At 33.7% G+C, this 16,091-nt stretch overlaps 1 protein-coding gene across 1 annotated transcript in view; it reads right to left on the reverse strand.

Annotated features, from left to right (window-relative positions):
- LOC143922338 (uncharacterized) overlaps nucleotides 1-16,091 on the reverse strand; it is a 186,979-nt gene that overhangs the window by 39,233 nt on the left and 131,655 nt on the right. Inside the window, exons 3-4 of the mRNA XM_077445562.1 lie at nucleotides 12,720-12,961; nucleotides 84-371 (exon numbers count right to left, since the gene is read on the reverse strand). Coding sequence (XP_077301688.1) covers nucleotides 84-371; nucleotides 12,720-12,859 — 428 coding nt within the window. The 5' untranslated portion in view covers nucleotides 12,860-12,961. The remainder of the gene's footprint in view (nucleotides 1-83; nucleotides 372-12,719; nucleotides 12,962-16,091) is intronic.

The following is a 16,091-nucleotide window of genomic DNA, read 5'->3' on the forward strand; positions in this document are numbered from 1 at the left end:
ATTTTACGCTTCAGCACGCCGCTATTGTATTGTAATGGTTGGATAGGCAATATAGAACCAAGGGTGTGTAATATATATGTTACCTTCTTATCGGCAGGGGACACTTGGTCAATGGGAATCCATCGAAGCAGTCGAACCAGTGCAGGAGAGTTGAGATAGCGAGCAGGAAGACGAAACACGCAGTTGATGGAAAGAGGATGGCGACAAACGAGTTGGATGTGGAGATGACACTCTTCAGATATGTCGGATAGATGATGGCAAGGACGGTCGCTGACAGTGACAGTGACAGGCCTGTCAGACAGAAGTCGAACTTGTCACGCAGCGGAGATCTCGCTTTTGGTAGCTCCTCCTCGCCGCTCAATGTTGAATCCCTGATAAAAAGAAATATGTATGTATGTATATTTTTATTTATTAACTTTTCATTTCCTTTCCACCGTAGCGCCATGGCAGGCTGTTACAAACCGACACTTATGTCCAAACTTGAACATATGCGTGGTGTATTTCTGTATATTTTTTTTGATTTTTAAATCCTTTTTATGATTACTAAATTATGTTCACAATACATCTTATGTCTTTTTTAATAGCTACTGATCTACTGATCATTTTCTATTTTACAATTTTTATTTAATTTCGTTAGTAATCATAGTATTATATTATTATAATGTTAATATGTACAGCGTAATAGGAAAAAAACCTATTTACAATTCTTATAAATGCTCATAATACATCTAATACATAATATTAATTAAAAACTCTCTCAAGTCGATTACCTAAAGCAGATTGTGTTTAGGTAATCTGTGTGTTATACCTGAAGGGTATAGACATTTTGTTGCAATCACCGAGACTCTTCACAAGTGTATTAGTATGGTTATTAGTGATTCTGTCATAGAATCTACTGGTTAGTTTGTTAGTAATGTCTGTAACAACCGTAATATTATATATGGCATGCAGTTTTTTCAAGTTAGTATATATGGGCGTATTATAAATTATTTTTCTGTATATATTTGAAATTATATTCAACTAGCTGAACCCGGCATTCGTTGCAATGCCATAATATGGCATTCAATTCCCGTTCCCGTTCCCGTTTCAAGTGAGCCAGCAGCATAGTTTCGAGAGGCGCCAGGTTCGATCCTATGAGCTGATCTCGATTGAAAATAAATTTTCTGAGTATATCTGTAATGCTACTGGTCAGACCTGGATATTTGTGACTCGTGGTCGTTCGTTTCCTGTCAGAGTTTGCCATTTTTTTCTGATTTCATTGAAACGTTTCCCGATTAAAAATTGGCTACAAATCCTTCCTATCTACTATGTCACCACTATTTGAGTATGATTAATGTACAATAAAATTTATGTACAATTAATAGATGTCTCGTTAAATTGCGAGTTTAAGTCGATGTATCGTAATTCAGCGACTTGTATAATAAAAATTAAAATTCTGTATTGTTTGTAATTGGCCAGGAAAGCGCATTAGGGTTTACCTGTAAGGCCTTCCTGGTATAAAATGTAATGTAATGTAAGTGATGGTTGGAGCTCAAATAACATATCTTCAAAGCCGATTCGACATAAACCAACTGGTAACATGGTTTCCAACAAAAACATTTCCTTGACTACACAATGGCGCTTCATACTTTCGCGTCGGTAAAATCGTAATTATGAATATTATTATCAAGAGGTTTTTTCCCGTTTTTTTTTTACAGTAAGCTTCCCGGACATGCATACAACAAATCCTGAAAGTTCCATCCTAATCGGTTTAGTGGTTTAAGAGCCTATACGAGACAGACAGACAAACAAACAGAGATTCAATTCTATATATACAACACGCGAGTAACACGTCCATTCAAATTCCTGTAATGGGATATTCAGATAACCTAGGAATTCGCCCCACCCAAAAGATAATAAATCACTTATATAGATCACGATTCGATCACATCAGTAAGTCATTACCATCGACTCCGAGAGTGACAGTCATCACTAACAACTCCGAGAGGGGTAGTCATAACCATCAAGACTCCAAGAACCCTTGTCATTAATATCGACTCTGCAAGTAACGGTCAGCACAGCAGCAAAACAAAGTTAAATAGTGAAGCAAAGTTAAATTTAAATAGTTCTACATATCTCACATTAAATTCATCATCGTTCCATATTGTAAATAGGTTTTTGAGCTCTTTTTCCTATTATGCTGTACATTAACATTAGAATAATATAATACTATGATTACTACCCAAATTAAATTAAATTGTAAAATAGAAAATGATCAGTAGATCAGTAGCTATTAAAATAGATATAAGATGTATTGTGAACATAATTTCGTAATAATAAAAAGCATTTGAAAATCAAAAAAAAAATCATCGTTCCATAATCTGTCTTTTTTACTTTATTTAGAATATATCTACAATATAACCAGTAGCGTGGTCTAATGTTGAATGTTGAATTATCTCGTGCTTGATGTTACGAGTTCGATTCCTGCTATTGGCCAGACCTTGGTTTGTCAAGGTCGATCGTTTCTTATCAGAATTGCCAATTTTTCTAATTTTCATTGAAACGATTCCTGTAAAATTGGCGTTTCCTTCCCAATTTTCTGTTGCGAACCTTAAGTTATTGTTATATCTTAGGTTTCACCATATTGCTCACCATAGATGTCTCTGTGGTTGTTTATCGAATATAAAAAAATTCGTATTGTTACATGAAAGTTATTCATCGTTATTTATCGTATTAATACGATGTTTGTAATATCTGACCATAGATGTCAGATATTGTTTAGCTTTACATGTATCTATGTAATAATTATGTGGACCAGGAAGGCGCATTTGGGGTTTACCTGTTAAGCCTTCCTGGTATATTTGTATATATGTATGTATGTAAATAAAATAAAATAAGATAAATCTTGGTTAGTTTACCAAGTAGTTTTAAAAAATAAATAAATCTTTCATTGGAACTTGACAATATATATGTACATAAGTATATAGGATGATATTGCCTTGCACTCATCTAAAACATGTCTGAACGTGCACTGAGAAATTTATTCGATTCAAATATGTATATGATTATGGAATTCTGCCGTCAAAGGCTGTCGGTTTTATCCGACTGTATTTGATGAAATATGTAATATAAAAATACGTTTCCACTGTATTTTCTACCCGCTCCATAATGAAAGTGGAAAACCACTGAAGGTGAAAGAAAATCTTTCGAAATACAAGTTCACTATATGGCAGTTCACTATACATAATTGACATTGGAAGCTCTGGCGTAAAAGTACAATTCACCGTCACAGCTTTTTCATTAAAACCGCATAAAACTATTCGACTTTCATTTAAAAGTATTTTAAATATTAAAGTAATAGTCTTCATTCTTATTAAACTTGGTAAATTGAAATAAGTAATGAGCAATTATGTCAAAAATCGGATTTAAAATTCGCTAAAATAATTCTTGAAATTTCAAATCGTGACTACTCTCACTATTCTCTATTTATTTCAATGAAGCTTATTTAAAAATTTAAATTACTTTAAATAAACGCTGAAAACAAATAGTTTAATTTGCGTTTTAATGAAAAAACTGTCAAGGATTTGATATGTGTAAAAAACCATCCAACAAACCAAGTATATTTTAGCATATGACAAAAATTATAATTTCATTGCTGGATAAATAAATTGAATATGTCACAGTAAAAGCTTACGTAGCGACTATATTTTGGAAATTAAGAGGGAGAGTTTGCTCCCATCAGTCGGTTAATGGGTTTTATGTAATTATCTACTGATGATATGATATATTTTATAATAGTATATATAATAGTACGGGAGACGTGCTATGCCTGTTTCAGATCATAAATAATGAATATAAATCTACATAGTATATGTAATCATAAAGGCGGTCCGAAACTTAAACTACACTCAATTTCATTTAAAAAGGCACTACAAGCGAAATTTTTCATTGCGAACCTTTTTTATGAGCACATGACCCAAAAAATATCAGTTAATTCCAAATAATAAATGACTGGCTAAGAAAAACTGGTCATTGTTTATCTTTTGCACCTTTTTTAAGAATACTTTACACTGATCAATTTATTAAAAATGCAAAAGGCTTGCCCCGTTTTGGGGCAAAGGGCTTGGTCTGAGCATTTTATTGTCAATTTCATGAAATGAGCAGTTTCACGAATTAAGGCCACCACGAAAAGTATTCTATAGTACATTCTAAATTGACACATTAATATGATATGTATCATATATACATGGCATAGACGTATAATCGCAGAAACATACAGTGGTATGCGGCACGTGTTTTTTTTTAGATAGTCTGGCACATGTAAAAAAATGGCCAACACGCCTGATCTATGCTATGCCACCAGGGTCAGAACTAGCCACCCAGAGTGTTGGTATTTTATCCTTGAATTGACATAAGTTTGACAGTTATTGATTACAGTGATTCCCATATTTGAAGAAATGTAAGAGAAACTTGTAGAAATAATAAGATCGTATCAATTAACAATGAATGAGGATACGACCATTCTAGTTGGAGTCTACCAAGGCATGGCATGCTGTACGATTTAGTGTCTCTGTTCTGAATTTATAACCATAGCAGAATTTCCCGATAAAAATCCCTAACTGCTGAGTATTTTAGATTGTGGCTTGGCATTTAGATTGTGAGCATTACATTTTAAAATCAATGACGAAGATAGAACTAGTTTTGGAAAAATATATTCATTAATTGACTTCTTTTGGGTATTTCATATTGTTGCAAGATATACATATTAGAGAGTCTAAACACACCTCTACAAAGCTCGAGATCCACGGCGGTAGTTATCTAAAGTAGTGATCTAGAGCTTGCTTGGATTAGCTACAATTTTTAATACCTGCTTTCTATTGGATTTCAAAATAATTCTATTTGCAAATGTTGGCGAAATTTTCAGCGTGGCGGGCTTTAACAAAAAAGTCGTCAGCACTCGAAGGGTTCAATGATTTCAGGGGATTAGCCGAGACAATCTATTCCAAATGGTTCGGTGATTACTGATCAGTCTAAAGCCCGGACCCAGAGGGTGCCGCGTATTGTTCAAATGTTGTAAATGCATTGTTAAAGGTTTGCCGAACCTTTTTTACAAAGCATTTACAATAATGGAACAATAGACGGCGCGCTTCCGGTCCTACCTCCAGTGATTACTGATCACAAAGTACTCGCCACACAGTGACTAAATTCTCTATAGCGGAAAATCTGGCAGCCGAAAAGTTCATCATACTAACGATAACTATCATAATAACGAGAACTTGAGTGCCAAATATTGTGTATTCGCGATTTTCATGGAAAAAATTGTCTTTTTGACCACCGCAATGTGACGAATAGTCCAATTACCATTCCAAATGAAGGTGCGCCACTTATATGTACATATGTATAGACTTTTCCACTGCTCATTTATAAGACTATGAGTCCTCAAGGCTTCCATAATGCATACGCGATGAATGCATATATACATATGTAGTATATATGCAGATACTGAAGTTATGAAATTAGCAAAAGTGGCTCGAATACGTTGCTCTACGTAATTTCCAACTGGAACTTTGTCTAGCTGGGGAATTGGGGTATTTGCCATACGGAACCGGTCTACTCAAACGAAGGTTAGTTGTTTGCCAATTCTAAGGGCGGAATTCCATAGGGATGTTACATCCAACGGCCAAAAAGGAATATTCTTCAGTTTACGACTGGACCTTTTCTATTGTTGTGTGTTTTTTTTGCACTCATAAAATCAATAGAGAAATGATCTGACTTTCTAATGGCGGACCCGGCAGTCCAATACCAAACCCTTTTATAATATATTCATAAATATACAATCGCAATGAAGAAAAAAAGCATACCGTTTTCGGCCAATGATTGTGACATAACGTCGTAGAGATTTTACGAATCGTATACATGTTGGAGCGACGAGACGCTCATATTCGGTTTCACTTCACACTGTTTTCACAGTTAAATGAAATTTCATTTCAAAAGTCATTTAGCCATTTTCAAATGTCATTATGGCTTAATGGTAACGTGTATGTTTAGCACCAAGTGATCAGTGGGTTCGATCCACCATACTGCTGGTTAGATTTGGGGGTATTTGTGACTCCAAATCGATCATTTCTTATGAGTTTGCCAATTTTATCTGAAACGGTTCCTCAAAAAATGGCAAAAAATCATCTTTCCTGTGGTCGCAAATCTTCTGTATTTATTGTGTGTACAATTTGTAAAAATTATGTACTCAATCTAAATCCATAGATGTCACAATGTATTAATTCTGTATTTAATTAATTACTTAATTGTTATTTCGTGTTCTTCAGCTTCTGGAAATACAGTGATTTATCTAATAATAAAATGCTGCATTGTTTGTAATTAATTGTCCAGGAAGGCGGATTGGGGTCTTCCTGTCAAGCCTTCCTTGTATATGTACATCTATGTAAAAAATAAAATAAAAAGTTGAACGAATCAAATCTCTCTTTTATATAAAATAAAAGTGAGGAGGCTGCGGGGGGGGGGAGGGATATGACTCGATTCTTAAATAATTCACAGCTTTGTTATTCGTTGAATTGTCACAATGACAGCTGCAACAAATTGTTCAATTGATCTATATTTTTATTATGTAAAAAATCTGGAGAAAAATCGAAACAAATTCGCCGAATTCGACTGGTCAATTTGTTTTCAGACGGACAATTCATGCCGATAAAAAGTAGTCTGAATATGTAAACATACAGCAAAAGGTTTACAATTGCCTAAAAAATTGTCTGGACTAAAAAGGTCTTGACCGTAATAAAGCTATATCGTCTGGCTCGTTATTTAACATCATGCTACTTACTGCGTACCAATTTGTCGCTCGGGTGATTGTATCGTTTGTGGACGAATTCTACGAGCGATAATCGTCTCGATTAGTTGTACAACTAGTTGTAAGCCGAATCACACCCCGTTAACGTTACGTTAGCTACCCCAAAACTTTCAGGAATAAAGATGGGATTGAACTAATATTTGATTAAATCGGGCAACGACTTTTTTTGGATTTTAAGTGATGCTAACTTTGTAAAGAATTATTGTCAAGTAAAACCAGCAAACTCTAATGGGTTTGTTTTTAATATTGTAACGTTTTCACGAAAACCTAACCTCTCCATCTAATCTGGTAGACAACTTTATTATTGTATTTTCAGTTATATTTTGTTATATTACAGTAATATATTTTGACCAGTTGGAATGTAATTCGCCATATGAATCAACTTACATACATGGGTTACTTACTTACTTACATGTCGTCTCGTTCACACTCGTCTGAGCAACGCCGGGCATTTCGATTATAGTCGATCCGATGTAGTGTGAGAATCGAGCACGCTGTCGCATTCGTTCAATGTGTTGTAACATTGTAAGGACGTAAATTTATTTATTTATTTTGTTTTAATTATTTCATATTTAATCTAAAATATTATTTAATTTAATAAATAATTTTTAATCTTGTTTAATCTAATATATAATTTCGAAGGAGACTTTGTAAGTTTGTATGTAAGTATTTTTGGTTGGATTCGAAAACAAGTCAAATTTTCTATGACGACGATTCGATTGGTTGAATATTATTTTTTTTCGATTCAAATAAATTTAATAAAAAAATAAATGAATATTTACTATTAGACTCGCCATGTTTACGCTGTTTATATTAAAAATACTAAGCAAAGCCGTGAATAAGAACTAGTATAATACAATTACAATATAATTCAATGCAAGGTTTATAATAATATTACTGTAAGTTTTGCTCTCCGTAACATGACGTTGACAATTACTTTTAGGGATAATATTTTTGGCACAGGTGTAAAATATATGACACGAAAAAAATGTCAGAACGACATTGATTGTCAAATTAACATCTCTAAAATAGCTCGCACGACAGAATCGTCGTTCGCCCGGAAAATCAGACGTCAAACGGGTTTGCTAGTAACAAAAATAAAATTTGACGTTTCAGTGAAATCATAACCAGTTACATTTTCACTTGATAATCGTAATAGCAGCCAACACTTATTTATTTACGGGCTAGGTTAGGTTAGATTAAGTTAGGTTAGTTAATGTATTCATGGCATGGCGTTGCACTCTTTTCACTTGATCCTTTCAATACTAATTCCCAAAAATATTTTTATCTGCAGCGCGTTTATCGTATGTTTAACGGAGAGCTGAATGAGGTTGATCTGTTTGGTATTTCCCTACATCAATTCATGTCTAACATCAAGAGAATCTTGACCGATTGATTCATTTTTTCTCCTATTCTATTTTTTCAATATTTCCATTATTTTTATACTTTAGTTTAGTTATGTAAAGTGCTATTTAATCATATTATAGCTTTCATTCTTTTCCTTTTCATTTGTTTATTTTGTATTTACCTTTTTCATTTGTTTTTTATATTTGTAAATTTCAATTTCTTCTTATATTCTATCTTATAACCTTTTCCAAATATTTTAATACTATAGTTTAATTATGCAATGTACTACATATTTTGTCATGCCTTTATTCTTTACTTTTTAATTTGTTTTCCTTATATTTATCTTTTTCATTTTTGTAAAAATCTATTATTGGACTCGGATGTTACATATATTATTTATTTACTTTTTGTTTTTTTTTATACCTATCTCTGTACATCTTGTCTGTTGATTTTTCAATTAATAAAATAAAATAAAATAAAATAAAATAGATGAAACATCGCAGAAACACACAGTGGTATGCGGCACGTGTTTTTTTAAGATAGTCTTGCACATGTAAAAAAATCGCTGACACGCCTGATCTCTGCTATGGCACCAGGGTCAGAACTAGCCACCCAGAGTGTTGACGGTGGTATCTTATCCTTGAATTGACATAAGTTTGACAGTTATCGATTACAGTGATTCCCATATTTGAAGAAATGTAAGAGAAACTTATAGAAATAATAAGATCATATCAATTAACAATGAATGAGGATACGACCCTTTGGTTGGCCCTATTCATTTAACATTAGGTTTTCAGGGTCGGTATTTATTTTTGTCAAATTTTATTTTTGTTACTGACAACCCATTTGACGCTTGATTTGCCGGGCGAAAACCGAATCTGTGGTGCGAGATGTTTTAGAGAGGGGCATTCTTTTCATTTGCCAGACCGATAAATGGTAACCTTACTTTTATCGTCTAAAAAATATAAATTTCCATTAATATAAAATATATACGTACTTTAAAAATAACATACTAAAATTTCAAGTGCATATCTCGAATAGTTTTTGAGTAACAGCAAAATATACGCGGTATATTGGCGATGGTGATAGTGCCACTTACAAAGGATTGTTGGATTTGAATTGATGTGATGTTCCAATACAAAAACTTGAGTGCTGTCTACATCAGCGGTTTCCAAACTGGGAGTCGCGCCTCCCAGGGGAGGCGCCAAAACTTTTTAATAAAAAAATAATTTTCATACCATAATATCTACAAATAAATAAAACTTCATATCGTAGCTTAACAGTAAAAATTCAATGCATGAATGTTTTTTTTTATTTTTCTTTCATTTTTAAATATACATTTAATTCCTATAAAAAATTATCCGGAAAAGAAGATTTAAAAAATTGCGCCTTTGCATACGCTCTGTTTTAGCTAAAGATGCCCATTTAATTGCATATGTTCGATATGTCGCGGATAATAATCTATTAGAAGATATATTATTTTGCAAACACATTCTAGGGAAGACCACATCCATTGAAATTTTTAATATAATAGACAGCTTTGTTGAAGAAAACGACATAAAGTGAAATAATTGCGTTGTGAACGACATACAATAATAATTGGACTGTGTACCGACGGAGCTCACTCAATGTCCAGACACAAAGCAGGTCTTAAAGCATTGATCAAAAAGAAAGCACCACATGCTATCTGGACACACTGTATGATTCTCAGAGCTAAAAGTATTAAAAATATAAACAACATTAAGAATAGTCCTTTGAGAGCAAGGCTGTTTGCAAAGCTGTGTGCTGATATGGAAGCTAATTATAACTCACTTTTGTATGACGAACGATAATTTTATTGTTAAACTTGCCTATTTGGTTGAAATTTTTGGAAAATTGAGCGGTTTAAATAAATCAATGCAGGGATCACAAATACACCTACTTGTTCAAAAAGACAAAGTAAAAGCTTTCATTAAAAAATTTAAGTTATGGAAATCAAATTTACAAAAGAATGGGTTGGATACGTTTTCACTTTCCAAAGATTTCAGGGCCACAGCCAATATTGAAGCCAGTAAAAATATTTTTACCGACCACTTGGATGTTTTAGTGCTGTATTTTTCCAATTATTTCAAAGACCTTGATTTCTCAAAGTTTTTGTGGATACAGAATCCATTTAACTACAATGAAGAAGACGAATTCGAGCTGACAACCATCGAAAAATAAAAATTGATAGAATTATCATGCGATAGCTCACTAAAACAAAAGTTTCAAAATGAAACCATAATTAAATTTTGGATGAATGCTAGTGGACAGTATGAATCTTTGTATTGCAAAGAAATGCAAGTGCTGCTACCGTTCGTAACGTATTATTTATGCGAAACGGGCTTTTCGGCACTAGCTGCAATGAAAACCAAATATCGAGCCAGGTTAATAGTCGAAAAGGAGTTACGAGTGGCACTCTCCATATTGCCCCCAAGATTTGATAAACTTTGTGCCAATAAACAACAACATCCTTCGCATTCAATTTTGATGTGTTAGATGTAGTTTAATTAGTAATTTAATATAAAAATAAATATACGTGTTCGTATAAATTTATGTTATAGCAAAACCTTTTTATTATTCTTTCTATTGTAGAGTTCAGTATTTTATTTTTAAATAAAGGTTTATTATTTAAAACGTGTCTATATTATTATATCTATTAAAAAATAAAAGGTAGGGAGGCGCGGAAAAAAAATTTTTTTTTAGGGAGGCGTAGTAGCACAAAGTTTGGAAACCGCTGGTCTACATGTAAAGAAAATAATGTGATCACGATGTCGTAGTTTGAAGAGCGTTTGAAAAACGTAATAGAATTATGCAATTATTTTGCTACGTCAATATTCAACGACGGCTATTCTTCTATTTAAAAAATGTTCAATGTGATGGGGAATAATAGTTGGACCTGCAGCAAACGATTATGCCGGTGACAATAGCAGATCATCTTCAACAAGCTGCTTCGAAAGAGGGCCGATCAGCTCGAAGAAAAGCTTCAGCAGCCCAACAGCTGTCTTTCAAAGAAAAGGAAGGTGCATTGTATGGGCCTGGAATAGCAGATTAGCACTAGGTATGATATTTCTTGATTTATAACCACGAAATCAGTAACTTAAACTTTAAACGCGTTTTTCACGCAACTACATTTTTCAAATTTGCTGCAGTTGTAACTCGAGAACGAATCATCCGATCGATTTGATTTTTTTTTTCAGCTTCTTTTATATATGTTTCTCTGTGCCATGAACCTCCAGTTTTCCGATTGAATAAAAAATGTAATGTTGGCTGGCCAAAAATCAACAAATTTATGCACGAAATTTGAATTTTTTTTTAAAACTCCGCCATTTTGTTCAATTTCAATTTTTTTTGACCGACGTTCATGGTATGGGAAATATTTTCTAGTTTAATACACTTTTTGATTTTTTTAATTTCAGGCACTGTGAAGGTCGCTATCACTGCAGCAGTGGGTGTACTTTTTTTTTGGAGCCTTGGGAGATTACGTATAACTCGCTGAATTTTCAATGTATTTAGTATATATCTATAAATATATCTATAAAAAGATAAAACATTCCATCCAGTAGTTTTTTTTTATTTGAATTCCCAAAAATCACCTTTTTTTCGCGCGGTCACACTAGTCCTCCCCCTTAACAACTTACGTATTTTATATTAAAATTTTATTAATGTAAGTATTTCAAAAGACAAAACACGAACTCAAAACTAACATAAAAGAATAAAAGTCAAATTCTACCGAACGCTATACGCACGAACAATGTTGTATTTCTTGATCAAAATGCAATGCGAAATGTAATTGCCCGGCAAGCCCGGACCCAGAAGGTAGGCCACGTATTGTTCAAATGTTGTAAATGCATTGTTAAAGGTTTGCCGAACCTTTTTTATAAAGGATTTACAACAATGGAACAATGAGCGGCCCCTTGGCTATACTACCTCTAGACTAATTGCCAATTAGTCTAGAGGTAGTATAGCCAAGGGGTAATTAGTAATTGGTCATCGCGGGTAGTCTGGGGGGGTGAATGCATGTACATTTTATGTATGATGTACATTACGAAATAATATTCAAATAGTTTTGCCGATTTTGTCGTTACTACTACCAATTCAGTCATAATTTCAATTTTCATAATTTACATATGTATGTATTTGAGCTGTCTAATTTTTTCTCCCGTTGACATTTCACAATGGGTGATTTTATAAACGAATTGATACATGTCAGTATATTGACATTATAAAGTTTGAAAAGTTTCCGATATAAACATTGAAAAGTTGTGACAGTATATGAAAACATGAACAAAACCGCATTAATAATTTACATATTCGAATACAGTACTTCTGTGGTCTGGGGACACCGATACATGTACATACATATCCTGTAAGCCAATTTTCGATGAATAACAATGCTATACAAATTGCGTCAGTTTTATATGAAACAGTAATTCTCATTTCCTCTTTATCCATATATTCAGTCATTTCTATATTCTATCAATACTAATTGGGATATTGATTGGATTGTTACCTGTTGAGGGAGGCTCTGGCCGAGCAGGTGGTAGGTGTATCTTCGGAGTCTGTGCTGCTGTCCGTATCCTCATGAAGCAGCTCGTCCTGGTCTGACAGGATGCATCCTTCAGTCTCACCAATGTCGTAAATCACCGGCATCTCGTCTAGTGCTTGGGTAGCATCGGTGGACACGGTGTGAGCTCTCGGAAGTGGTCGGTTTGTGTGTGTGCTCAAGGTAGGAAAATGTGCATATTATCGATTCTGCAAAGAGGAAAATGTCCGTGAATTTTATTACGGTTGAAGTTTTTTACTGCTCCAGTTCGCTTTGCAGTCCAGAGATTAAATCGCATGGGGCATTTTATGTGAAAATGGAACGAGTCCATTCGTGGTGTCAAAACTACGGCTCCCACTGGTTTAATACGTCGTGAAAGTAAAGTACATATATAAGTTTGACTTCTGCTAAAATTTCTTGATTAACTTTGCTGTTTTAAAGCGTGCGTTTTCTCGTGGGGTGAGAAATTTACTTTTCAACAGGATGGCGCTTTCAGACGACAAAAATTCAGGCACCTGAGATGCAAACTGGTTTTCTTTTATCAAAATTTGATACTTGATATGAAATGATCATATACTAAAAGGAGCCATCGTTATAATTGATTTTCAAGTATTATATCCAAGCTTAGTTGCTGTCGGCTAACAATGGAGACCTCCGAATGGAGTTAGTGGTGGGTAACGACACCCAGCCATTTACCGCTTCTCATAACCGAGTTCGAGTTCTCAGAACCGACAGCGCGAGACCGTGGGACTGCATATCTGGTATGTGACTATAACAATAGGTTAATAAACGTGTTGAGGAAGATACACTGAGCGACCTGCCTTTTATAAGCAGGTACTTAGGTCATACGGAAGCATTCTGGACGGAGCACTGGCAGTGCGTGGATCTCCTTAATCACCCAATAAATGCTGTGAAGCGACTTTGGTCTTTTATTTGGATCCTTCACCCACCCCTACGCTACAATGTTACATATATGATATGATATTTGATGACTGCACAAGAGCATTGTCGGCGAAACATCTGTACGAACAATCATCGGTTTGACAAAATAAGCATTTTATATTAAAATAACTATTGTATATATGTACATATGTATAATGAGAGGTATAACAAGGTTATAGTGCTAATAGTGTTCTACCCGATGAAATACCATCGCATGGGTGTTGGCATATTAAGTTATTAAATTAAAAAAAAAAACTATATAAATGTGACCATCCTGTGTTCAATCCGCACGCGGTCGAATTTTTTTCAAATATCTTTTAAATATATTTATATTTAATTGTTTAATATGAAATAAATGGTAAAACTATCTACCTACCTACATATAAACAAAATTAAACACCAATAGAAAAATTAATTAATTAATTAATTAAATAATTAAACTTTTAATAGATTTCGCTAAATGCCCAGAGACTAATTTGCCTAGAGGAAACATTGGTAGCAAACAGTATATATAGAAGTATTTTATTTCGTAATTATTGTTTATTGTATTACATCATTTTTGGACGTTCAACGAATTTTTTTATATGGGGAGGGAAATCTTTTGCGGAACATCCCGTTTTGAGTCTTGGGAAATATAGTCATTAATTGGGGGCTTCATACTTTTCAAAAAATTACAAAATAATATTTGTTTTATGAAAGTTTCCAATTGCAATGAAAATAATTGGAAATATTTGTTTTCAAAAGTATCAAAAACGCCAAACTATAACGGAATATATTAAATTCCGCTAAAAGATAAAAATTAAACTTTCGCGAGATCGTCAAAAAGCTTCATGACGGCTGTAGATGTAGCCTTGATGCTTTGTTCAATATATACATATATACATATGTATAAATTTTTTAATACACCTTTTTTTCTTCTATCGTCCTATCTCCTAAAAAGAACTTTTGTTTTATTAAATTAAATTGTGTATTTTTGTTTTGCGCTGTATTGACGGGGTTGTTACGCGCGGCATTGTTGTGTGGGTTTGTCGGCGCGGCAATGTCTTCCGCGGATTTGTCTGGTCACCAACATTACTATTTACCTTGTAAATCTAAAATTGACATTTTGTTCAGGGCAAAATGAAAAAAAAAAAAAGGTTTATAATGTATCACTTTTATTATTGTGTTTAAATTGTATACACATAGTTGAATTTGAAAATACTGGTATGAAAAGTATTATTTATTATGAAAATTTTATATATAAATATTTATATATATGTAGAGTTGCCATACGTCCCGTATTTCACTACTCGGTCCCGTATTACAATTTGTCCCGTATTTGTCCCGTTTTCTCCCTAAACCCATCGTGAGAGAATCGGCGCGGCAAGGATCTAAATCTAAATATTCCCATGGATAAGCTTATCGCTTTTTGTGGAGATAATACGAACACTAACTTCGGAGGTCTAAACCGAGCTGGAAGAAATAATGTGTTTTTTAAACTGAATTCTGAATTGGAAAGAGATATTGAAGGCATAGGATGTCCAGCACACTATCAATAGCCGCTGATGTTTTGACTGTCGATGTTCAATCAATAGTCGTCAAGATATTCAAGTACTTTAACATTTACACCGTGAGGACTGAAAAACTCAAAGACTTTTGTGAATATGTTGGTGTTGCCTACCAAAACTTATTATCCTACGTTGGGACTAGGTGGTTATCACTTTTACCTGCAATTGAAAGAATATTGAATCTGTGGCAGCCATTAAAAGATTTTTTCGCTAACGAAGACAGACCACCAGAAGCCCTTAAATATATTTTTTGATGATCCAATGAGTGAAGCTTATTTTTGCTTCTTGCATTCACAGCTCAATACATTTGAATCTCAAATTAAAAAAATAGAAAAATCAAACATCACAGTCCTGGAAGTAGTCTTTATTAGAAGAGACAAAACGACATATGATCGAGAGAAAAAAATCCAATTTTATTGGAATGACGACAAAAAAAAATCTTGAATCTCTTAAAGCTTGATTCTGGAAACAGTGCCAAAGGGGAAACTTTCGAAAAACAGACTGTCGATTTCTTTAACACTGCTGTGGAATACATTGATAAGTGGTCCCAATCATTCAAAAAATTTAATGCTTTCGATTGGATGACTCTCAAGCAAGTTCCTGAATGGAGGGAAATAGAACGAACCGTTGAATATTTGCAAGTAAGGAACATAAATGTTGGAAACAATGAGCTTCATTTCAACCAGTTCGTATATTTAAAAGATTATTTAAATAAAAATAATACCAACGAAAACGTGAGACAACGCTGAAATTGAGTATGGAAGAGAAATGGCTGAAGTTTTTTAGAGATACCAAGCATATTGAACAGAAGTCATGTTTAATAAAACTATGTGAATATTTGCCATTCCAG

The sequence above is a fragment of the Arctopsyche grandis genome, chromosome 2 (genome assembly GCF_051622035.1).
Source record: "Arctopsyche grandis isolate Sample6627 chromosome 2, ASM5162203v2, whole genome shotgun sequence".
Lineage (NCBI taxonomy): Eukaryota > Metazoa > Arthropoda > Insecta > Trichoptera > Hydropsychidae > Arctopsyche > Arctopsyche grandis.